Below are 27,559 nucleotides of genomic sequence, written 5' to 3'. Positions count from 1 at the left end.
ACAGCTTTTAATTTTTTTAACAGAATATGAATTTTAATAGGGAGAGTACAAAACTTAACATTACCAATCTATTTCAACTCTAATTTAAAGTGGACTATTTTTATTTTAATAAATGAGATACAAAATAGCCAAATTTAAAAAAAAAAATACAACAAATAAATCTTTTTGATTATAAACAGATAAGAATATAAACAGCAGTCAAGAATATTAAAACATGAAGCTTGGCTAGCCCCATGAGGCTGTATACAAATGTAATTATAATAAAGCTGTAGACTGTCCAAATACTTACATCCTACTAAGTTCCATTCTATATACACATTTTGATGACTATTATAAACAAAAATAAATATTATACAAAAAAATGGACATTTTCTAGTTCTGACCGGTTAAATTAGCACACACATATTTCTCCACTAGATTGAAAAAATATATTTTCACTTAGTAAAAGAAATTAACTTCATTAGATAAAAATATTTCCTCACTGGGTAAAAAAAAAAATTTTACTGGGTAAAAAGTAGTAGTTCACTTGGTAAAAAGTGTTCTTCACTTTATAAATCTTTCTTTGCTTGGTAAAATGTACAGTTTCAGATCATGATTAAAATAAAAAGTTATTTTAACTTGTGAAAGGAATGCATAGAGAAGCTGGCTGAGGCACCAGAAGTTAGAGTGCATACATCTTGCTAACATCAATAAAAAAATCATTTACAATCTTTTGTTGATTGTACATAAATATGGTGTTAATCATGGGGACAATTTTATTTTTGTAAAAAATATTTTTAAATAAATAAGCTTCATAGTGTTATTAGTATTTTGAAAAAAGCTAAGTGTTTATCAATACTTAGGGTAAAAACAGATTTGCATCAACTGTTACTAAAGATAAAGATAAATTATAGAAAGGCTTTGCATTAAAAACAGAACAAAACCATTTGCAGTATATTCTATAAATACGTTTGTTAAAATAATAAAATGCTAAAAAAGTTATTTTAAAAAACGAGATTTATATTAGGTGAGAAGTTAAAACTGATATGTACCTCTAAACTTAAAAGAGCTAGACACAAAACATAAGTATACAGGGTACAAAAAATAAAATAGAATGTATTTGACACAACCAATTTTGGCATCAAGTTTTTAAACACACTAAAATGATTCATGCCAAATTTTTTAAAAACTTTTTTTTAAAAAAAGGAAAACAGCAAAATACAGGCTCCTTGAATAAAATGTGAAATAAGGCAAGAAAAGCATACCAGAGGACAAACCTCTATGATAACAGACAAAAACAGCCAATGTCTATACACCTCAGCCAAACCAATTGGAAATTTAAAAGGCATATTGTTATATATTTTAATACAGGTACACAGGAAAAAATCCAAGATAACTCACATACCTGTTTGTGAGAAAATTTAAAATTTGATGTTTTAATACAATGCAGGAAACGATTAAAAAGTTGCAGTAAAAAAACAACTAGGGTTAGTTCACAACCAAAACTGTGGAATATACCTGTGGGGGTACAAGTCAGATGATGCTGCCCCAATGTTAAGAGATTGTTAGTGTGCTGTTAGTTTTCCTTAAGTTACTTCATTCAAATTTTAATTACCTCCATTTCTAAAAACATAAAAATATGTTCATCGAATGTTATTTCTGTAAATATTACATTTAGGATTATTTTAAGGGCACCGACCATTTTTTATATCAAAAATTTTATGGAAGTTAATTGTAACTATCTAGTTACCTCCCATCATGTACACCAAATAACTAAATAGAAGTAATAGTGTCATACATGAACAAGCCTACTAAAGTATTTAAAAAAATTTAAGTATTAAAGTTTTTAAAATGAAGAGTTACAGTGTATATTTCACATGCCTTCATTGTAAGTTTTAAGAATGGAATCAACAACAACAAGGCACCCTAAGCTTGAGCATGAGTGACAACAAAGTAGTGTTACGATTCCCATATGTATAACAGTGGCGTTGTTACAAATGTTACGAGTAAACAGAAATAATGGGATGGTTAAAATAAAGTTTTAAAATCTATTTTAAAACATAAACATTTTTGATTAATTGTTAAAAGACATTTTTTTACTAAAATATTTTTTGATTAATTATATATAGTGATCATAAGTTTTAAGTAGATTTCTTAATTTGTATTTGGTAAAATCATTAAAAATAGTCCAAGTTTTTACCCAGTTAATATAAAAGATAAGAAAAAACAATGATAAAAATGATGGCCAGATTTCTGCACCAAAAATGTGCTATACTATTCCATCAAAAGACCTAAACTTCCTCTGCACAAACAAATCAACACAATATTTACATGTCATGTTCAACAAACATTTACTGTAACAAAGAGTTATGTTAAAAAACTTGAAGATTCCAGCGAAACAAATATTCAACACTCAGCAGAAAGAGGTTTTAAAACAGGGAAGTCTATTAAATGAATACTGTCCAGTGTCAGCCACAGTTATCAGATCTTAATGGTCACAACAATTTACTGAATAAACTTTTTGCATGCGCACATTTGATACAGATAGTATCACATTACAGTAAGCTTGAACTGTACTTTTTTTTCTAAATACTGGGTTGCATATCAGGTACATTTGTACAACAATCACAACACAGAGCGTTTCTGATATAAAGTGTTGGCAGTGTTTTTAAACTATTTCAATCAATATTTCGGCTGTTACGAACCCTTTCGGTAAAGAAAGATATGGAGAAATAAATCTTACTTGAAAAAACAAGTAAGTTAACTGCTGTAGAATTTAAGTAGCACGCATTACATTATATTATTGCTAAAAATTACTGGTACCTCATTATAAATAAACAAAAGGACATTTGGTTTATCTGAATGTAAAATGTACAGTTTAAAAAAAATGAATAAACAAATAATGTTTAGCACCCCTCTCCTCCAAGTCCCATCTTTTAAAAAACAATGATCAAACTGGCATCCAGTTTGATAGAACAGGTAAACACTAACGCAGTATGGAAGCAAGTGAACAGAGTAACATGTTAAGTAGTGGCTCCCCCACAGCCATGGTCAGTGTACCCCCACACAGCACCGCTGGACTGGTCAGTTTCTCACCACAGCTCCGACCTCTGCATGTGGGGCAGAACTTTCCTGCCACTGTCTGGCCTGGCCTGCTGAACTGGACTGCCGTGCATGATGGCAGACATCTCGTCCTGGTTTCTTGCCCTCTCCATGTTCCTGACTCCGTCCAGCCTCACACGATTTTGGGGGGGTTTACGTCTGGAGAGGAATAAATGAGGATTATTTATCAGGATTACTTAATTGCCATTAATATATATAATTGAACATAATATCAATTATTTATAGAAACTTCCACATTTAAAAAACATTTGTCATTAAAAAATTATTATACAAAATAACAGCTTCTAGGCCCCTACCCCCCCCCCCCCCCTTTCCCTGCACCCTTACTCAAAGAATGTATGGTTAGAAATACTGTGAGTATGAGATCTATTAGTCTGACTTTCATCAATTATAGCAGGCTATTTTGATATAAAAATCACTTGCTTTTAAATATATATTAGTAAAGCACATATAAAAAAAAAATATTGTAATCAGCAAGTTTTCTGGAATATTTTCAAATTTAATGTAGAACTGCAAAAAGCAAGAGATTACATAACCTGTCTTGAGGTCTAAAAAAATTAATTATGCCAACAGAACATGTTGTGTTCAAGCCAAAGAGCTATGTATGTTAGTGATAAGTCACAGAATTACGGCTTTAAAATGTTGGCCACAGAAAAAAAATCTCAGTTAATCTACTTATTAAAGAATGAACAATTATCCAAAGTGATGACCGTAACTCACGGGGTGGGGGACTCCGACATGTGTTTCATCACCTTGGGCGCTGTCTTCTGTGGCACCCCCATGTTGTTCTGCAGCATGATCTCACTGATGGAGTCTGCGCTGTTTTTCTGGGCGATGCCTTCTCCCTCTGGCCTCATGCGGTGCTGCGGGGGGATCTCGTCCCAGCCACTAAACAAAATACATCGATACTTTTTTATTTTTTACACCTCAACACTGAGCTAAGCTGTCCTTAAATTGCAATAATTTACAAATTAGCGTAATGTTTAGGAACTAACTGTCGATAGGGCAGACGAAATAGAATTCACCAGTTTCTTTGACTTTGGGTTATGAAAGGATAGTGTGACAGAACTATGCCCTGCAAACTTAAGCTACCCATTAGAGCTGAGTTGACTCAGGGATACCCTAGTGATATGCCAGGAAGTCCTAGCGCTATACCTTCAACAAAGCATATGATCACAAAACTAAGCTGTACATAAAGGAATATTTAGCTACAGAAACCAATTAAAATTTTACATATTCATTTTCTTAGAAGAGTTATTGCTCTTTACTTCCACTTTTTATTATTAAACAGAATTTACTGTTGTGTGGGGGAAAGAAAAAAAAAGGGGGGGGGGAATAACGTAGATGATTAATGTCATATGTTATGCTAACCAATAAAAATTTCCTGAGGTCAACAATTAGTGATTATCTCCCTTTAGAATAGCAGATCTACCATACCTGCCAGCAGAAACCTGGTGTAGTCTCCCCTGCTTGGGTTCTCTGGGTGTTTTTGTGCCCTCTAATCTCATCAATGGCCCCATCCTTTCTCCTTTATGTTTATCAGCAATCTGTCAATCATATTACAGTATTTGTATGATGTCTGTTATATCATTTAAATACAGTAAAGTTACTTATTTAAGTTCAATGAGAAGAATAAAAAGTTGATGTGACTAAAATTTTAGAACCGAGTCTTCTAACTCCAGACTTAGTGTACTATACACTCTAGATTTATGTCCTCAAACAGACAGGACATAATCATTTACTTAACATGTGTAGCTAACAAAAGAACTGTAGAGAAAGCCACACTGATGCTGCAAGTTGACTGCAACTACTACCTTTCCGGTCATTATTTTTTCCCCATATGAACCCAAGACACATAGAGCAGATAAAGTGGAGTTCATCTGTTTCAATGGCTATTTGTGTACAAGGGGATAGTGTGGTGAGTTCTATGCCCAGGCACATTTGTTTCCCCGAGTCAGGAACCCATCAGAGCTGAATGGGCTCAGGGCAATCTTAGAGACTGCAATTAAAACTCTTGCAACCACCAACCACCACTTTTAGCAACTACCCCAATAGCAATTACCACACTAGCAACTATCACAATTGCAACTACCACTTAGCAACCACCACTCTAGCAACTACCGCAACAGCAATTACCACACTAGCAACTATCACAATTGCAACTACCACTTAGTAACCACCACTCTAGGAACTACCGCAACAGCAATTACCACACTAGCAACTATCACAATTGCAACTACCACTTAGTAACCACCACTCTAGGAACTACCGCAACAGCAATTACCACTCAGGAACTACCACAATAGCAACTACCACCCAGGCAACTACCACCCAGACAACTACCACAACAGCAGCTACCACCCAGGCAACCACCACTCTAACAACAACCACTACTCACCTCCTCTGCTCCAAGCCCCAGCCTTGGCTTGGGTGGCTGTTCTGATGCTGGGATAGGCTCTGTGCTGTAGTGATCCAACAGTAGCTTTGTAGATCCATGTTGCCTTTGCTGGTACTCCTCAGCATCTGAGCCCTTCACCTAAACAATGTAAACAAAATGTCAACTAAACGTAAACAAAATATTAATTGACTAATGTAAACAAAATGTCAACTAAACAATGTAAACAAAATATTAACTAAACAATGTAAACAAAATGTCAACTAAACAACGTAAACAAAATATTAATTAACTAATGTAAACAAAAAGTCAACTAAACAATGTAAACAAAATGTTAACTAAACAACCTAAACAAAATGTCAACTAAACAACGTAAACAAAATGTCAACTAAACAACGTAAACAAAATGTCAACTAAACAACAAACAAAATGTTAACTAAACAATGTAAACAAAATGTTAACTAAACAACGTAAACAAAATGCCAACTAAACAATGTAAACAAAATGTCAACTAAACAACGTAAACAAAATGTCAACTAAACAATGTAAACAAAATGTTAACTAAACAATGTAAACAAAATGTCAACTAAACAATGTAAACAAAATGTTAACTAAACAATGTAAACAAAATATTAACCAAACAACATAAAAAAATATTAACTAAACAATGTAAACAAAATGTTAACTAAACAATGTAAACAGAATGTTAACTAAACAATGTAAACAAAATGTTAACTAAACAATGTAAACAAAATGTCAATATATAAACATTACCATGTAAACAATACTATAATAACAAAAAGTTTTACATGGATACATAATCAGCTTTTTACTAATGCTAGAATCCATATCAAAACCTGCTGGCCCATTATACATGTAGGTGAGTGTCTGTGATCAGAGAATATAGGAGGCCAGAACAACATCAAGGCTGCCTTTACTTTGCCCAACTAATGCTGGGTACATATTAGAGCTGGGAGGACCAATGATCTTCTTAGAGATATCAAGTCTTAGCATTTAATATTTGACTCCACAATCTTCTGGGCTAACAATCAAGTGCTCTAGCTCACAATGACATAACCTTATACTATTATATATGCTATAATATATAATCTTTTCCCGTTTGTGCCCAAGACACATGGGGCAGATGAAGTAGAGTTTATGTTTTAATTACTTCGGCATACAAAGGGATAATGTGGTCATCACTATTGTCAACTATATTATACGGATGAAGAAAAAAAAATTGATTTGAACATCTAAGCATTTTGAAAGTAAGTTGTAAAACTGAAAAGTATCATGGGTATGCTGCTTCGTCAACTTGCTATAGTGGTAATTACTGCTACTTGATAACTGTTATGTACCAGTTTTAACCAACACATTTCAAGTTACTTACCTTAGGTGCTGGTCGAGGGGATACCTCAAGATTTCCATAGTTCTCAATCAGATTTCTCATCCCATCCCCCTTGTTCAGCTCGGCAATGTCCTGCGCCTCTGGCTTCACCCCCCTAGGGTGGATGTTCCTTACAGGGGCAGGGTTGGCGTATCCTTGCATGTTCTCGTTCATGGATCCACGGTTTTTCATGGCGTTCTCACGCGCGGCTTCCGACCGCAGCCTCGCTTCAGGTTTGACTTCACCGGGCGAGTCGTTATGAGCGAACCAATCGGATGCTTTGTGGTTGCGCTCATAGTTCTCTCGACCTTCAACATGGACACGAGGGTTGGCCAATAGGGGCTCATCTGTGCAGGGTGAACTGAATTCATTCATTTTGATTTGAGTGCTAAAGGTGACTGAATTTTAGACCTGGATATCAATGCTGAGGAATTAAAAAAAACTAATGTCAGAGAACATTAACTGTAACAATATAAACTATGTATTGCACTAGTTCTATCTTGCCTTTATAAATAACAATTAAATATGAAAGTTTAGATTAAATATGTAAATTTAATTGTAAGTCATCATTACAACAGAAGTCAACCCTAGAGTTATTTACATTCATTTACACAAAACAAATATAACAATTTTGTTTTTCTAGTTCTTAAAGACTCTAAAAAGATTTACTAAGTCCACTTTGTGGTGCATGGTAGCACAGGGACAAATGTCTGACCACCCACCTAGCTTCACCCTTGGGCTCTTGTATTAATTTCTAATTAAACCAATTGTTAAGATTTACATTAACCATGGCAATACTAGTCCAAGACTTGCTTAGTCAACAGTCCTTGACTAACTAAAACTAATTTAAACAAACTTGTGTTTTTAAATTGCCATTAAAAAATTGTACATTTTGTTTCATTTTAAATAACCATTACAAGTTTTTAATTAATCTAATTTTGCTTCCTTCTTTACCTTTTGTTAAGTTAATCCAGTGAATTAAACAATCCTGTAAAGTTCAGTGAAAGCTAGTATCAGAGAAGATTTAAGTGTTGAATATCTTAATCTCCAATCTACCATGTTCTGTATCCAAGCCTCAGGTAATACACACAATCTGTGGGAGAGAAAACACTTGTTTTAAATACAGCTGATAGGCTAAAACATGAATCCGATAATGTTAGATAAGCTGATGATTTATTTCACTATTAATTCTTATTAAAATCATCTTTATGCATGCTGAATGTTAAAAAAAAACCCCATAAACAGGTGCTTGTTAATTAAATGAAATAAACTTAATTTAAAGTGTTTTTTAAAGTTACTATTATTTTTACAGAGATATATTTTTAAAACAATAATGCTTTCCTAATTTTGAATATTCATGGTTTTTTAAAACCTGACATTTTTTCACATGACCTGACTTAATGTTATATTGATACAAACATGACATGTCTATAGACAAATGTATATCATCCTGTATTAGATATTGTAAACAATTTTGTGAACAGAAAGAGTAACAAGCAGATTTTATGTCTAGTGAATAATATGGATTAAACCATTCTCCTTAGCCACCCCCCACCCCTCCCCTACTGATCTCTAAGCATGCCATTAACCCTTAAAGTTCAACAGTTCATGTCCGCTGGCCAGAATGTGAGGAGGATCTTAATGGAATTGGAGGAGGGGGAAGGGGGGGGGGGACAGGACAGTTATAAGGTGATGTGACTAATATGATCATAGAACAGCAGGTAGCAAGTTTCTGCTATAGAAAAAATACAATTCCATTGTTAAAACCAATGAGATATTACTTAGGTCTTAAATAACCAACAATCTAATAACATAAATTGTGGGCATATAATATCAGGAGATATTTGCTAGAAATTTGCCTTTTCACTGTTAACTTTAAACCAAATTTATTAACTATCATTCAGACTCTTTTTGGAACATTATTTGAGAAGTGCAGACAAAAACTCATTCTAATTTTTTTATAAATGAAACAGAAACAAATTGGAATTTTTTTTCTTAAATGTCAATCTCAATAATTTTTTTTTTAAAAATGCAATTCCAGCATTTCCTTATCTACTATAGAAAGCTGAGTGCACTTTATCAGGTTAATTTTAAACTTCACAGCCCATTATTCACCTGGTTCATGGGATTTCAGGACTTTAAAAATTAACCTGTACCTTATCATAGCAATATTTCACTCACTATTCCAAAATTTTTTTTAAAAGTTAAAAAGAAAAATATGTGCTTTATTCTAATTAAGGGACAACAAATTACAACTCTAAAAGAGATGATTAATCATATTCTAACCTCATGAAACAAATCCCCTGAAACCATACTTTAATCAAAGCTTCAGCATAGGGTTTCCCCCATAAAGATAATACACCCACCTACCTGAGATTAACTTTTAAATTTATAACCAATTTTTTTACTTGTTCACAATAAGCCTGCTAGTAAACACAATCTCATGCCACATATATAGGACTAGATCTATCTATTTCATTTAACTGGGAAGTGAGGTTTTATACAGACAGCAAATTGGCTAAAGAATTTTTTAAGTCTATTTTGTTTCATATTTGGATCAATCTGAATATTACTAAATCCAGCTATAGGCTAACCCCAAGCCAAGCTAAATTTATCAATTAGGGCATATTAACTATAGGCCAGAGGCGTAGCGACCCTTCCTGCGCCCGGGGACAAACTTTTCATTTGCACCCCACCCCCCCTCAAACTTTTGATTTGCACCCTCCCTCGAACTTTTCATTTGCAACCCCCCCCCCCTCGAGCTTTTCATTTGCACACCCCCCCCCCCTCAAACTTTTAATTTGGCGCCCCCCCCCCCAGGGCCGGCGCCCAGGGACTATAGGCTAACCCCAAGCCAAGCTAAATTCATTAAATGTAGGCCTATCTAGTATCTAACTATAGGCTAACCCCAGGTCAAAGCTTAAGCTAAACTATGAACTAACCCTTAGTTCTAAGCCAAAACTTTAACAAAATTCATCAAATTGTGTTCATATAATGTGTCTTTTTAAAAGAAAATGTATATAAGCTACAAAAATACATGCTTAGAATTTAAAAATAAAATTGTTCTTTACCCACGGACATGTAGACTGAATAATTAACTAATCACCGGCTGATCATCAGAGCCACGGGTTCTCACATTAACACAGCACCCGTCTCCAGTGGCTGAGGACTGCTGTGTTGACCAGAGACCCTGACGCTTCTTTAACAGGCAACTTCAGCCTAAAGCCCGCCCCACCCGTGCTGTAGCACCCCCCCCCCCCCCCTGTGCTGTAGCCCGCCCCACCCCGCGCTACAGTCCCCCCCCCCCCCCCCCCCCCACCCAGCTCCTCGCGTGCCAAACATCTGTTCCATTTAGATCGCTACATGACCAGTTACTTTAAGGGGGGAGCTATGGGGAGAATATTTATTTTAAAACGGCATTTTAAGACAAAATAACATATGTATAGCAAATGTATATGTATTTAATGAACATTTATGTAGAAAATAGCACATGATTTTCATGAGCTGATCAGATTTTGGGGTTAAAATACATTTTTATATACAGTTTTCAATTTTTTTTGCTTTAATAACCACTTATAATTTTAAGATCATTTTAAAAACATATGTTCACAAGGGTTCTCAGAAAGAAGCGCAACAAAAAAAAAAGCGCAACGGAAAAAAGCGCAAAAAAATGCGCAACTGAAAAAAGAGAAAACAGAAAAAAGCGCAATCAGAAAAAAGCGCAAACAGAAAAAAGCGCAAACAGAAAAAACGTTGAGATTTGCAAAAATCTTAATTTTTTTTTTTTTTTTTTTTTTTTGCATGATTACAAGACTTTCTCTATACTTTGTATATACGAGAAAGTAAAAAGGTGTAGAAATGTAAACTGCAGTTTGTAACATATCTAAGAAAGCCTATTTAATTTTAGCACTTCCTATATTGAGTTCAATAAGGTGTGTAGTTAGCCAAAAATGTGTAGTTCTTCACTCAACCAACAAACTGTAAACAGCAAATATTTTGCTTAAAGACAAGAAGTTTGAAAATATCCTTCACTGCTACTATTGTACTAATTAATACTTTAGTATAGCTAATATCTAAAATAGAAGAAGTTTCTGTTACTTAGAAATAATACTGAAACATTTTTTTTTTAAGTCCACAAATATGAAAATTGTTGTTTTTTTTTTAATTGAACTTATTTACACTATAACGATGATCAACCGGAATAACTAAAAATAGATCATAGGGCCCAGACTTGTGACAATAGTAAACACATCAATGTGTATGCTTTTAAATAGCCTTGGACTGCTATTAAAAATTGCGGTATGGCATCCCTCCCCCCCCTCCCCACAACTAGACGAGGAGGCCTATAGTATACGTCATAACTTGAACAACTGCTATTTGAGATAGCTGATGACATCACTTTATCTCCCCCCCCCCTCCCCCAAACCACCTTGCGGTATGTACGCGTGGGCCTACTTGGGGTCACAGTGAGTTCAAGAATGCCCTATTTACTCCAGTTGTTACAACGTTGTTTTTTTTATCTCCCCTCCCTATGAAATAATTGTAGTTATCTACGCATCTGACATTGGTGATGTCACTAGCCTTTAATTTTTTTTTTTTCACGAACGCAAGAAAGGCTGGCTTTTTGCAAATTTCGTTTTTTTTTTAATCTGTGTTTCTTCTACATTCAGTATCACCGTCTAGCCGTGAAATAGTCTGCTAGAACGGTTATCCTTAAACTAAGTGATAATATTAAACAAGACTGTACTCGCGCGATCTTGGTCCTTTAATAAACTTTATTTAGGTCCATCTCTAGAATACACCGGGAGTTCAAATAAGCCAAAAAAAAAAAATCACGTGTAGCCTAAACTAAAATCTAAACCAATCCAGAAAAAAAAAACGAAAAAAAAAATGACGTCACGCCAATGTTGGGTAACCCTAAGCCGGCATAGCAATAGATGTACCATGTACGCATGCGTGATGGAAAACAGATAAAAAATGCACCACGAGAACCGGCGAGACTAGTTTTGTGCGTCAAAACTAGATCACGAGATTAGCGATTGGATAGGCCTATACCCGGTTCAAATCTCGCGAACCTCGAAAGAAAAAAAACACACCCTGGGAAGAAAGATTTCCCGGTTTTTAAAGATATTTCCCGGCTATTCATAAAATTTCCCGGTTTTCCCGGCCGGGAAATTAAATTTCGAAATTCCCGGTTTTTTCCCCGCTGCTAGGGTTGCCAGTATTCGAGCAGACTGTCCAGGATAAAATAAATATAAATACTGGACAAGTATATGAATAATACTCTGTTACCCCCCTTCTTCTGCTTTGCGGCATACCTGAGAAGGGAAGGATGGAAAGGTGTCCAGTATTTTCGGAAAAGGTATCTGGCAACCCTACCCGCTGCGTGGGAACCTTTAATTTAAAGCGACAAAGGACGTATGACGACATATCAAACAACAAGATACTTCACAACGACAGTAACATTAATTTAGACACCGATATTTTTCCTGTAGACGATCTAAGGGGAGATGTGGTAGACTTACACACAAACACAGACAAATCTTTACCTACATTCCTTCTCACAGTAATTCCTGATTTTATTAAACATAATCACGCGTTAACATTTTACAACATGATTCAAATTCAAAACCCTACACAAACAATTTCTGGTTTGTTTGTTTTTTTAGATATTTAGCCACACATTACAGTTCACCCGTAAAATATCTTAGAAAAGCAACATTACAACTCGCGAAACAGTGGCAAGCTCACCAAGGTCTCGGGGCCTTGTGTAATTTTAGTGGGGTTAGTTTGGTCGAAATCCCCCTCTTAGAGTCGTGTTTTAGTTTAAACATAGACATTTTTGAATTTAATGAAAATCAGGTCATTTGTCCGAAACTTAGAAGTAGTGATAGGTTTAGGGAGACCATGTATCTTTTATTTTTTCAAAATCAGTTTATGTACATTAATAATATAGATGGGGCGGGTCACTCTTTCGCGTGTTCTATGTGTAACAAGTTATGGACTGTATGTTTTGACTACGGCCCGTATGTTGGCATTCTACTACGGCCCGTATGTTGGCATTCTACTACGGCCCGTATGTTGCCATTCTACTACGGTCTGTATGTTTCTACTACGGCCCGTATGTTGGCATTCTACTACGGTCTGTATGTTGGCATTCTACTACGGCCCGTATGTTGCCATTGTACTACGGTCTGTATGTTTCTACTACGGACAGTATGTTGGCATTCTACTACGGTCTGTATGTTATCATTCTACGACGGCCTGTATGTTTCTACTACGGCCCGTATGTTGGCATTCTACTACGGTCTGTATGTTATCATTCTACGACGGCCTGTATGTTTCTACTACGGCCCGTATGTTGGCATTCTACTACGGTCTGTATGTTTCTACTACGGCCCGTATGTTGGCATTCTACTACGGCCCGTATGTTGGCATTCTACTACGGCCCGTATGCTGGCATTCTACTACGGCCCGTATGTTGGCATTCTACTACGGTCTGTATGTTGGCATTCTACTACGGCCCGTATGTTGGCATTCTACGACGCCATGTATGTTTCTACTACGGCCCGTAGGTTGCCATTCTACAACGGCCCGTATGTTTCTACTACGGCCCGTATGCTGGAATTCTACTACGGTCTGTATGTTTCTACTACGGCCCGTATGTTGGCATTCTACTACGGCCCGTATGTTGGCATTCTACTACGGCCCGTGTGCTGGCATTCTACGACGGCCCGTGTGTTGGCATTCTACTACGGCCCGTATGTTGGCATTCTACAAGGGTCTGTATTTTTCTACTACGGCCCGTATGCTGGCATTCTACTACGGCTCGTATGCTGGCATTGTACTACGGTCTGTATGTTTCTACTACGGCCCGTGTGCTGGCATTCTACTACGGCCCGTATGTTGGCATTCTACTACGGCCTGTATGTTGGCATTCTACTACGGCCCGTATGTTGGCATTCTACTACGGTCTGTATGTTGGCTTTCTACTACGGCCCGTATGTTGGCATTCTACTACGGCCCGTATGTTGGCATTCTACTACGACCTACGCGTGTGAGACCGCCGTTTGAACCCTATCTGCATAGCTCTCGAGCTTCGTCATGGCCATATACAAAGAACAAGTGACTAAGAGATCTCCGAAGGGGAGTTAATTGGCAGGGAGACAACCGAGATTTAAAACTAAGGGAGACAAATCAGGATATGAGTAACAATACCCCACAAGGGGAAAGAATGTGAGGTTCAATGCTTCAGAGGAAGAAACAGAAATCGATAAGTTGTTAATGCCCACTGTGGCTAATCAAGGCGAGTTCATTTTAGGGTGTTGGTGGGGGTGGTGAGAGCAAGTGATTGAACAATGCACTTGCTAGTGATTGTGAAGGTTTGCAGTTTTTAAAAAGTCAAGTCTGGTGTTAACGAAACAATGTCCACTAGGTTTCTGTACCATTTTTTCCCCAAAACGGAAATACCTCGATTTTATTGTAAACACATTAATGACACATGACTTATTAATATTTTAAAACGTCAAGTCTTTAGTCCCAAAAATGTACTTTTGAAAGGTTCAATCAATCCTTTGAAATTACGTTAAGTACCCAAACACCAGAAATACCAGAAATACCAGAAAAACCAAAAACACAAAAAACACAAAAAACACCAGAAATACCAAAAACACAAAAAACACCAGAAATACCAAAAACACAAAAAACACGAGAAATACCAAAAAACATGAAAAAACACCAGAAACACCAAAAAACACCAAAAACACCAAAAACACCAGAAATATCAACAACCACCAGTGAAAAAAAAAAACCCCACCAGTACTGAAAAATAACTTTTGCAGGGCATAAAAACGTATTAAAAAATATAAGAGTAAAGTAAATCAAGATTAACGGCGATTACCGGCCCTGACCTCTCACGTGACCTATGAACTTTATACATTAAGGGGATGAGACTAACAATCGTCATACCTAGAGCAGGCTCTTCATTACATTACCACGGCAACAAACCACAAACATTCAATTGTTCTATAGCAATTGTAACTGTTCTAAAGAGGTAACAAATCAAGGAGTTTGTTCTATAGCAGCGATGTGTGTTCTACACAATTAATAGAACAAGCAGTTTGTTCAATTAAGTCTACCACAATAACGAAGCACCCATCTCTATATAGGCCTCAGTACTTACTAAACGAAGTATTCGTAACATTAACAGCCTATAGCTTTTGTATTGTTGTTTCAAGACCAGCGGTATTGTAAAGACATAGCCACCAGCGTGTCGTGTGACACTATCATATTATTCCTACGGATACATACAACCGTTGTGATATAACAATCCCAGGGGCCCATGGTGACTTTCAGCCAGGGGCCTCACTCAAGCCGTCAGGGGCCGTCCCTGCCAAGAATAATTGTAAGACAATTTACTATGGGGTGGCGGGCGGGGGAGGGGGGAAATAATCGTAACACTGCTGCTTGCCAAGAATAAAAGAAGTTCTTGAATGGATTGTATAATTACGTTTCTGTAGAAGAGCTGATAAAGACAGTTCATGAATGGAGGCGAACTAACCATGGACTAACAACACACAAACAAACGGCTACTAGCGACAATAGCAAACAAGCCGCCCTCCTCCTTGAATGTTAAGTACCCGGACAATGGAAACCAGATGCGACACTGTAAACTACACAGGTTCCTCATGTTGTATTGTTTAGATAACTACCAGAAATCACGTGTACCATAGTGAGTTACCACAACATCCCGCGCCAATGTGAGTTACCACAACGCCACGTACACCCAGGTGAGTACCTAAATATCACACACGCCATAGTGAGTGCACCAGGACATCAACATTCATGGACGACAAGAGGATCAACAATTTTGGCAGTGTTTACAGTATTGTATCGCATTAATTAAAGCAATATGTGGACTACGATGGCCAGACTAGACTGGGCGGATAGTAGGGCTAGGTAGGAGAAACTATAAATCTTATGTTTGTGTGAGTACCAACAGTATACACGTGCGCCACATTAAAAATGCCAGGAAGGGTGGTGGTACTAAAGACAGATCAAACCCCTTCTCTGTGTGAGTACCAACTGTATACACGTGCGCCACATTAAAAATGCCAGGAAGGGTGGTGGTACTAAAGACAGATCAAATCCCGTGTTTGTGTGAGTACCAATAGCGCCACCAGACACAACAAATACTGCAGTACTAGAGGAGTAGTACCGTGGACAGTCAACCAACGTTAACAGATAACTGGAAGTACTTGTGTAAAAGACCAGTGAAAGAGAAATCCATTCGATTAAACAACCACCACCAAGTCCCGAAAGCCGTCGATCTAGCTCGACCAATACTTGAACTGTACGCATGTCAAATATCAGTTATTTGTCTAAACTTTAAAAACAAGCTATAGAATCGACCCCCTATGTGTATTGATCGTACAAAATATCGTAGAACTTTACCTTTATCTGAATAAAAGTTTACATTTAAGGGTCCAGTGTGCGCTTCTCTAGACCTGTAACACAGGTTTATTGCACAAGTGAAATAAAATTTAAACTACAGAGAGTGCTGAGCATGCAGGTAAAAAAAAAAGCAACACGGTGACATGTAGTATTAAACACCTTGCTAATTAACGCAATCGTCAACAAAACCGGTCAACGTGTAGACAAACATCTGACGTGGAAAAATTGGCGTGAAATAAACAAGGAAGATTACAACAATATTTTTATAATAGAGTTGTATCGAGAATACATCCATATTATCACAAGGTAGATTCTATACAGAGAAACTCAGATCATAAGAACATTATTCCAGCTATTTCGGGAACACAGTCATAAATTTTACAGCTATATAACCTATAAACAGATTATAATTGTAGAATATCCTTAAACTTAAGGTTATGTATAGAACACAAATAATAGCAAGATTTACAGCCATGTAACAGAGGCAAATCATGAATGGATAACACTATCAAACAACTTCATAAAAACAAGTACATAAATTAAGAAGCTTTCAAGAGAGAAATGTAAAAAAAGCAGAAAATAAACAATACATTTAAAAGGTGCTGAATATATTTCATCCAAGCTAACTAAAACCCAAATGCTAATAAAATACTTAAAAAAAAACTTTTTAAAAAACCACGTTTTTCTTGTGGACTAAAAAGTAGAAAATAACTATTTACATACATTTGATGACAAAAAACGTGGGTACGTTCACCATCAAATTTCCCGACCCATCTGCCCGACCCACGTTTTTTGTCATCAAATGTATGTAAATAGTTATTTTCTACTTTTTAGTCCACAAGAAAAACGTGGTTTTTTAAAAAGTTTTTTTTAAGTATTTTATTTTCTCCTTTTTAGTCCGTTGCTACACATGAAAAACGTGGTTTTTAAAAAAGTTTTTTATATAGTTTATTTTCTACTTTATCTAATGACTTGATTAAGTATGAATTGACTAAGTGTTTATAAATACACGGACTAAAAAAATCTTGAGCGACCAGGATTCGAACCTGGGTTGTCGCGGCCACAACGCGAAGTACTAACCACTATACGATCACGGCCAGCGCGCTCGCATCGATTGGGGCCGAAGTAACTGTGTCAATAAGCCTTCAGTCTTGTCGGTATCTTTAGAAATCATGTCCTCAATTTTATGGTCCTTTGGGCGTAATTAAATTAAGCTAATTACGGTCTCTAATTGCTAGTTTTTATGATTGCATCTGAAATTGTTAGGCGAAAGTAACTTGCATGCCAAATTTCAGATCTATAGAGCAATCAGAAGTGGGCTAATTTTCGATGTCAATTTTAACAACAAACACATCCACACGAAGCTGAGTTAATAAAAACGTGTTAAAATCTACTTGAGCAACAACACAGTATAATTAAATCAGAGAGAAAAATAACAAAACATTAGTTGGTAATGCGGACAACTTATTTTCAAACCTTACCACCAATGAATGATAATTACACAACTAACTATTCATCAAAGACCCCAACACAACAGCCGCCTGAAGAAATAAGGAATCCCGTGGTTAAGAGGTCTATGGGTGCGCTGGCAAGCAGTGCTAATCCCCCTTCAGGAGTCAGGGAGCACAAATGGAAACACAAATGAACCCGTGGCTCCTGACGGTGGACGGGGAGGTATGTCAACAAAGTGAAGTCTCTTCCCCCTCAACCCTTGAGTACAACATCGGGGCATCTCTTACACCTAAGGCGTCAGTGCATACTAATAGACTAGACGGCAATGGCGTCACAAGGGTGTGTGGGGGTGTCCGCCCCAGTCGGCACGTATCTTCGATCTAAATAAATGTACAGTGTGATGGGGAGGTGAGTTAAGTCAGACAGCGGCGTCAACATCGAAAGTATTCCCCAAACGCCAAAAGCGTGTAAATGGGACCCCTGTTATCAAATGCTAACTTGTCAACGACTACTAATACATGAATGGCTGGAGTTAGAAGTAATGTGAAAATTCTTCTGTTTAATTCATACCTTGAAAAAGTACGTAACATCGAAGCTAATGAAGACAATGAATAGCTGCACAGATTTACTAAAGGTACCGTACTAAAAAAAAAAATATGGTGTGTAGAGAAGGGAAAAGGGGAGAGTAACAAAGTAGACACTAGTGCTAGAGCACTGGGTTTGGTAATACCACACCACGGGGGTGGGGACGGTAATAATATAGTACGAGGGGGGGGGGTATGGCTATAGCATGGGGGGTGGGGCTGGTAATACTATAGCACGAGGGTGGGGACGGTAATAATATAGTACGGGGGGGGGGGCAGAAATGCTATAGCACTGGGGGGGGGGGGGGCAGAAATGCTATAGCACTGGGGTGGAGACGGTAATGCTATAGCATGAGGGTGGGGACGGTATGATTATAGCATGAGGGTGGGGACGGTAATGTTATAGCACGGGGGTGGGGACGGTAATGCTATAGCACTGGGTGGGGACGGTAATGCTATAGCACGGGGGTGGGGACGGTAATGCTAAAGCATGAGGGTGGGGACGGTAATGCTATAGCACGGGGGTGGGGACGGTAATGCTAAAGCATGAGGGTGGGGACGGTAATGCTAAAGCATGAGGGTGGGGACGGTAATGTTATAGCACTGGGTGGGGATGGTATGACTATAGCATGAGGGTGGGGACGGTAATGCTATAGCACGAGGGTGGGTACGGTTATGTTATATCACGGGGGTGGGTGCGGTAATGCTATAGCAAGAGGGTGGGGCTGGAATTGCTATAGCACGGGGGTGGGGCCGAAGGTTGTCCAGTGTTTTGATACGACACAATGGATGGGATCACACCTGAGAGGTTAAGAACAAACACACACATTCAACACACCGCTGTAACAGATGCACAGCGAATTCCAGAAAAAAATATCTCCTTTTTAAAAAAAACTTGAGGTGAAAAAAAAAGATGGCATAACTAACGCTTTATTTTCCTTTATCATACTACATGTAAAATTAAACGTATCGTTAGTATAATACATTACGAATCTACAAATATAAAAAATAAATTAAACAAAACAATATTGTTCTTAATTCTAAATTCAATAGCGCATTTTAATTTATTTTTTTTAAACAGGACTAGAAAATTCTCTCCCATGATATTTTAGTTCATTTTGCAAGAGGAGATAATTCACAGGACTGACCAGTTCTCCCCCCTATTTTTTTTACAATTTTGCTGCGTGTTTACCGGCGGCTCGTGGAGGCTTGGAGAGTTTGGCTGGGGCAAGCAAATTACCCAGCGTGCAAATAAACGTCTGCAACAGGGTAAATAATAAGCCGTGAACCAATAAAGATGGCGAGAATGGGAGGTCACTGAAACAAAACTTGAAATTCTCTGTTCAATCGGGATCGATGAAATTTCGTTATTTTTTTTTTTTTTTTTTTTTTTTAATTTCCTGTAAAGGCAGTTTAAGATAACAAATAAATATCATATTACTAGAGAAAGACTAATGTAGCTACTAAACGCGGGTAATAAAATATATCTAATAATGAAATGTCAGGAAATTACCATAACAACAAAATAAAAATGGTCGACCATTTTGTTTGTGTGTGATGAACACATGCACACGTTTAAAATAAACCAGTAGTGATCTCCCCTAAACTGTCACGCATATTCTTATATGAAACAACAGGGGATGGCAACTAGGGATATAGACATGATTTTTAATCCATTTTAATTACTTAAACTTTTTAAAATAGAATAAAATCTCGTAGAAAAAAGAATGGCACACCAAGCGAACGCCAAATAAAATGTGCACAATAGTGCAGAATATTATTAGTACTTTATAAATTCACATGCTTTTTTGAGAAATCGGAAATAGGGTAAATTAATACTTCCGGTCAACGGAAATTGCTCAAAATTTGAAAGAATGCAGATAATATCTTTTACTTGCATGTGAAATTTTATTTATCTATCTGAAATAATACTCAAGTTATAGGCCTTTGAAAAATTGAAAGTAGAAAAAGTGCCACTTCCGGTTATCGGAAATCGCTCAAAAATTGATACGGATCTATGATTTTGATATAATACTTATAAATGAAATTTCATCAACCTAGCTGTAACGGTACTCAAGTTATCGTGTTTACATACACACACACAGACATACGGACAGAATTGCACAGTCCAGTTTTTCCGACTCCGTTACGCATAAAACGCCAAAATTTTGATATAACTGGATTTATAATTTTTGCCCTATTAAAATAAGTCCTCTATATCCCGGATGTGATAAAGGACTGAGGAGTAAAACGGTGAAAGCTGTCAAAACTTCATGTGATTTTTGTGCACGATTACAATACTTTCTCTATACTCTGTATACGAGAAAGTAAAAAAAAAAAAAAACAGTCCCATAAATGATGTCACAGTAGGTGTGATGATACGTGATGGGAGGGGGAGTAGTTTTTTTTTTTTAATGTGACTATACGTTATAAAAGACGATTCGCGTATAACTTCGGTCATTTTAATTTCATACCCTCCCATAATTAAAATTTAATTATGGGAGGGAAAGAGGTGAGGTGGTTATTCCTGACAGGTGAGATAATAAGAAGGGTAAGAGAGAGGGGCATGTGAGGGAGAGCTAAACCCGTGAAATCTGTCGGTCATTTCTGGACGACCATATTGGGTGCTAACCAGCGCACGCTCTTGATCTGATAATAAACCGGAGGATGAAGAGCGAAGAAATAGCCCATGACTTATCACAGCATCACACAGAGCGGATCCACAGCTCTTCTGTAAACTAGATCTACCAGCCAATCAAACAAACGACTACAATCAGACCTATCGTTACCAAGCAGAGCTCTAGTATAAATTTTAAAAAAAAAACACTTTTTGTAGATGGTCGGAGTAGGCCTACTCTAAATCGTGTCACAGAATTGTTTTTTAAATGAATAATGTTAGACCCCACAATACTCTTAAATGTGTAATCCATGCAGTGTTTCTTCCAGACTTTTTTCTCCGGGGGTGGGGCGGTAAACTTTCTTCGGGGGGGGGGGGGGGGGCGGACTCTGTTAAAAGTACATATTTTCTATATAAATTATATAAATTTCATTTCGTTCGGGGGGGGAGGGGGGGTAAAAAAATTTCGGGGGGCTTAGCCCCCCCCCCCCCCCCCCGAAGAGATGCCTGAAAGAAACTCTGAATCCATGTCTGCAAGATTGATATTTACTTCATCACAACACATCCGGAATTAATCATCAAATATTTTACATCACCAGAGAAACAAAATTTGCAGTGTAACTTTTCGACTAGCCACTATAAATCAATCAGATTCTAGATGTGTGCACCGCTTACAACGATATTTAAACCTTCAAGGTTAGAGATAGAGTTTGGTTTAGTTTTGAAATCCTGTACTAATAAAGCGATTATTTCACTCATTATTGCACTCATCCATTTGTATTCCATCCTTCAGATGGTACCCAAAACTACATAATAATAATCTTCCCATACAGGCTTTAAAAATATGGCAAGACGTAAAATATTAAAAAACCAACTCCTGCCTCAATTTACCCCCATGCACAAATAATAATAAATATTTTAATTTATTCTTCAAACTCATAAAATGTTTAGTCTGCAACACTCGGTAATGAACGATATAATAATAAATATAAACAATAAACACTCGCAGTTCTATTATAATATTTAGTTACACCCAATTTCGATGTACTTCCTTGTTTTCTAAAACTGAGTTATTTTAAATGTAAACAATGCATGTGCTTGGATCATATTTATCGGGGCACGGGTTTACCTACACTACCGCCATTGGGCGCCTTGAATGTAAGTTTATCACTCACTTTAATATCATCGTTAATCCCCTAAGTGTTGGAGACGAAAAATGGCGCTCTTTTGAAACCGATTACACTGTCGCAGGGGCGTCGCGTACAGCGCCTAGCTCGGTTTAATCATCGAATGTCGTGTGCCGCATTAACAATATTAAAGGGCGCTCCTTAGAACTAACGTAGGCGCGTAGTGCTCGCGGAAACACCCTCGGGGCGCCAAATCGAACCTTGCAGAGACGCCGGAGGACGCGCCTGATTCGATTTAGTAAGCGACTATAGCAACCCATTGTATCCAAAGAATATCGCGGATGCCAAGTGCTAACACAGTCGCTCTGGAACTCTGAGCGCCAAACCGTGTATTGACGAAAATCGAACCCTCCTGGGCGCTGCCCATAAGACATCAATTTTTTTCGCAGAAATCTTTTGGGGAGTATTCTCATAAACTCTCAAAAGTGTCATGGCACTCGGATTAACGCACCCTCCCGGGAAGCTACCCTTGCGAAATTAAAAAAAAACTTTTTTTTTGTTTTGTTTTTTGCAGAAACCTCCCCTGGAGTATTCTAATCAACTCACCCAAAGTTTCATGGGGATCTGTTGATCGGTGTCATTTGGCAATCGACTTTTATTTTTATAAATCGAATCGCTTCCTACCGGTGCTCCACCCCGGCAAAATTGACATTTTATTTTCGCGGATACATCCCAAGGAGGAAGGATTATTCTCAACAACTTCCTAAAGTATCATGGCGATCGGATGAAAGGTGTATTAATAAATAAAAGTCAGACACACACAGACACATACATACATTGATATATATATATATATATATATATATATATATATATATATATATATATATATATATATATATATATATATATATATATATATATATATATATATTGAATCCTAATCAAATATAATGTTGAAATAAATATGTTAGTGGCTCTTTGAAAGCTGGGAAATTTATATTGTAAATGGTAACTTTTGGTTCTTCCATCTCAAAAGGTTGCCGCCCCCTGCCCTACGTTGTTTCACCACAAGTCTAACGGACAGGTTTAAAGCCCAGTCGTCGTGAATGAACTTTGCCGAGTACGACGCGGGACTAAAAATAAAACACACGATCGTTTGTTACACTCTGTATGTCAGGCGCGATCTATGTCCGCAACCCCCCCCCCCCCAACCTATCGTACATTTGCAAGACGGCCGTGTAAGGTGTCGTCAATGAGTCGCGTCGCACCATCACATTACCATAAGAAAACAGGATCGGCGCATCTATGCCAGTATACTGACAGCAATAACATTCCGCTATTCAGACAGGCAAGCTTTATAAGCGGAGAATTTATATGATGAAAACAGTCCAACACAAATAATTTTGGTTAAGAATTATTCACCTGTGACAAATCTTAATAGTTTAGCTTATATACGCACAACTATTGCCTGACGTAGCTACATAAATATTATCATGATGTAATAGTGGTTAAGAATAATTCAACGTTGACAGATCTTTATATTTAGGCTTATATACAGGTATTGTCTGATGTAGCTATCATATTATTATCATGGTAAAGTCAAGTGGGTGATGTCAAACTTTCACACAATCAGCTCACATTAAAAGGGACTGGGTAAATATTATAATTACCTAGTGACTCCTGTAAAAATATTTACAGCTTTAAATTTTATTGTAGGCCTATACCCGAAGGTGAAATCTGAACACACATTTGAACAGATTTTCATAAATGATGAGTGAAAATAGCTATTTAATGCCATTTATACAAAATAAAATCATTGAAACACCTACCAATAAGACTTTATGTTTATAAGAGATTCAGTATTTTAAGTATCTTAATCTCCATAAAATACATAATAAATTGCATTTGATTTTAACATTTTGGTTGTTTAAAAGGAAATTTTTTTTTTTAAATCCTATAAATTAACAAATGTAAATAATAAGAAAGAATGCCCTTATAGAAAAAAAAGAAGAAAAAAACACAAAGTAAGAAAGATGATGAAAGGTTTACTTTAAATGACCTGCCTGATTATAGAAACAAACATTTAAAAATAAATGAAACTAAAGATAGAAATGTAAAGAAACCGATGTCATAAATGTGAAAACAAAATGGATAATTAGCACAATTTTCCCTATTTAAAAAAAAAAATCCGCAGGCACAACCCCCCCGAACTAGTTTAAAAAAATGTCTGACTCAGCACTGAGTGAAGATGGGTAAAACACACAGTCAGTGCAAGGCCTCACTAATTGTTTCACTTAAAGAACATTTCACACTTCACACTCAAGAGGTGCTTACAGCCTCTTGTAGTTGGTTCATGTTAGTAGGAACTAAGTGGAATCCCTTACCTATATATGTATACAGTTAAAGACCTACATACTTGGTACTCTATGGAATTAACTTTTTAAAATAACCTGTAACCATGGTTACACAAATTATGGCTATACAGTCTACAGAAATGGCAAATGTGAGTCATATAAACTGCATATATGTAGGGTGCTAAAACTGATTAACTCTACTTCACCTGCAGACACTGAATATCACACATTAGAGAAACATTTGTTTCTGTATTTAAAAATTGACTAACCCATTAATTCACCAAAACTCACCATGTTTGAGCAGGAGTATAATCAAGTTGAATGAATTTTTTTTAAAAAGGTGAGCAGAACTTAATTGCAGTTAAAGTAAACAATGTAAAAACTGCTATCAATTTGTCACTATTTCTGCATCAGGATATTTATATGCATAATTCAAATATGAGTAAAGTTAAGAGAATGGGGTTAAGAGGAATGATGATAAATCTACCTGATGCTATCACTCTATCCCAGGACTTGCTTATGTTACCTTGGTTATTTACCTTAAGTACCCATAGGCTAAGTAGACTCAGTAATAAAGGAATCTCATGACAAGGAGTCTAATTTTTTTTTAATTTGCATATATCAAAAAATAAATGGTGATTCAAATCCCTATGCTTAAAATTGGGCACTACTTTTGTCATAAGCAAAGGAAAACGGATTCATTTTGTTAAATGACTTACATTTATTTATATTTTACTTATATAAAAACACTTAAATTGAGTACTGATTCATCAACACATTTTTTTGTTATTGGTCCCTAGATACGTTAAGAAAGGTTTGCTGTTATCAGTAACAATACTCCCATCATTACGAAAGTAGATTTACAATACAATAATGGTGATTAACTTTGAAGATTTATATTCTACAAATCACACTAGACCCAAGATAATTTTGAATGTATATTTTAAGAACATCAACCAGATGAAAGAGTGAAACATTCCTGCCTTAGAATAGATTACACTTGATTAAAACTAACAGAGTTTAGGGTTTAAAATCTATCAGTATTTTTGTTTTAAATATTTAATTCCGTAGAGTGAGGGGGTGGGAGGTAAGCCATTAGGGGATTAAAAATAAAAGACCTAGATCTAGCTTGAAATTTAAATTTAGAGTAAGCGAGTGGTCATGGATAAATAAGTAGACAAAGAACGATAGGTACCTGTATATAACCTTTGCATAATTAAGTATCTGACAGAGCCTAGGCCCTAGGTTATTCTACTTGATCTACTAGTACACTATGTCCAGCATTTTTAGTTTGAATTTTAGTATAGCTCCCCTTTTGGACTCGGCAGTCCACAGAGGAGGATGAAGTTGAGTTCCTGTTGCTGAGATTGTTTGGCAAAGGAATGGATACAGATAGAGTGGTCAGCACTATGCCCAGCTGCCTTTACTTTCTCTAACATGTGCCAGGTATCCTTCAGAGCTGGGTGGACTCAGGCATCTAATGCACTTCAGCCCGAAGTCTGGAGACTTTTGGGTCAGCGGATGTTAGCTCTGCCGTCCAACTTAATCTAAATATTTATTCAGGCCAATTTCGTTAGGCCCTAATTTATTTTTAGAATTCATTTTTGTTAGTAATTTTATAGGCCTATTTGATAGGCCCTAAATAAAATTTAGTTGGGCTAAATGCTAAATTTAAGCTAATTTAAAGTAATTTTTAAAAATGTACTGTAGGCCATAGGCCTAACTATTTTTAACTAGGCCCTATCTAAGTAAATTATTGGGTAATCTATCGTTTTAAGTACGTAAAATCGCCCGCGGCTATTTATGTACGAAAACGTTACCTCATTGTCAAGGCTTTAATAGAAGTATATTGTGATATGTTTGTGTCAAATATTATAGATAAATGAATAATAAACCTAAATCAATGGCTAAATATATCGATATAGGCCAGAAATTAACTTTAAACAGCAGTGTCTGAGAGCAAGATTTGCTATATAAACAGCAGCCATTTGTAAAATAGAGTGGCTTCCCCCTGAATCTGGCGCTAAAAGCTTATAAAAATAAAACTTAGACAAGATGGCTGCTATAGTAAATGTGCATGGTTGCATCTGTTGGAAACATCGCTAGTCTTCATTTATTACGGAAAAGTTTTAATTCAATTGTTTAAAAACAGGTACATAAATGAATCAAGGAAACATTTTTGAATTTTTTTAAACATAAATCTTCCTCAAAATGTGAAAATATTATTAAAATTTAAGGAGTCACCTGTTTTTCACATTACAAATCGCGGGCGATTTTACGTACCCAAAACGATAGATTACCAATTAATATTACGAAGTGTCTACTCGGAATAAGATTTTTCGGCAAAAGATAGTTCTGCGCATGCGCAGTGACCTATGGCTAGGGTTAGGGCTAGAATGAGGGTTAGGGTTAGGGATAGGATTAGGGCTAGGGTTAGGGATAGGATTAGGGATAGGGTTAAGGATAGGATTAGGGTTGGTATTAGGGTTCTGCGGTTGTAAACACACGCATGCGCAGTACCATCGAAAACATCGCCGCTAAGTCGTAGTTTCTCTCCATTGCGCATGCGTATCGCATGCGTATCTTATTCCGACTAGAATCGGCCTTAATATTATTGTAAAGCTACTGCTGTACTTTTAAGTACTTTAACTAACTAAGCTAGTCGAACAGCTAAGTACTAAAGTATCTTGATCTAGATTTATTCTACTTTGAGTAAGACTTCCCACTATATATATAAATAATAGCCCCGGCCTAATCGTAGGCAAAGAACACTGTGACTGACACTCAGACTAGCCGCCCTTAATAAGAACACACTCATCACACTGTGACACTGAGACACCAATGAAGGTATTAATTAATATATTAATTAAAATAGGAGCCTATAGTCTAAACCTAAATAAGTTATGATAATATTGAAGGGAAAATCGATGGCTTTAAAATACAAAATTAAACGTTACCGGCTAGCCTAACTTACTTCAAATTCTTGTCTTCCAAATGGTCACCTGTGTCTTCCGTCTTGCAGTTTAGAAAATAAAATTCCTCTATTTTTATTTACACAACCGGAAATACCTTGTTTCGAAACGAG

At 36.6% G+C, this 27,559-nt stretch overlaps 1 protein-coding gene across 5 annotated transcripts; it reads right to left on the bottom strand.

Moving 5' to 3' along the window:
* Positions 1 to 15: 15 nt before the first annotated feature.
* LOC131931659 (uncharacterized) lies at positions 16 to 27,559 on the bottom strand. Of its 5 annotated transcripts, none has more exons than XM_059288488.1 (7): positions 27,449 to 27,559; positions 7,839 to 7,977; positions 6,888 to 7,308; positions 5,501 to 5,638; positions 4,540 to 4,649; positions 3,823 to 3,990; positions 16 to 3,240 (listed from the first exon to the last, which is right to left on the bottom strand). In XM_059288488.1, the coding sequence occupies exons 3-7, from the start codon at positions 7,257 to 7,259 to the stop codon at positions 3,072 to 3,074; spliced, it is 957 nt and encodes a 318-aa protein (XP_059144471.1). In that variant the 5' UTR covers positions 7,260 to 7,308; positions 7,839 to 7,977; positions 27,449 to 27,559; the 3' UTR covers positions 16 to 3,071. The 5 variants fall into 5 exon arrangements, with proteins under 5 accessions (XP_059144471.1, XP_059144473.1, XP_059144475.1 ...); XM_059288490.1 differs by lacking the exon at positions 27,449 to 27,559 and adding an exon at positions 23,791 to 23,810; XM_059288492.1 differs by lacking the exon at positions 27,449 to 27,559 and adding an exon at positions 17,848 to 17,866.

This window comes from Physella acuta, unplaced genomic scaffold, assembly GCF_028476545.2.
Source record: "Physella acuta isolate Inbredline_101_S28 unplaced genomic scaffold, ASM2847654v3 ptg001999l, whole genome shotgun sequence".
NCBI lineage: Eukaryota > Metazoa > Mollusca > Gastropoda > Physidae > Physella > Physella acuta.
Note: the sequence above shows the minus strand (reverse complement) of the source record. Positions and strands in the feature narration are given on the sequence as shown.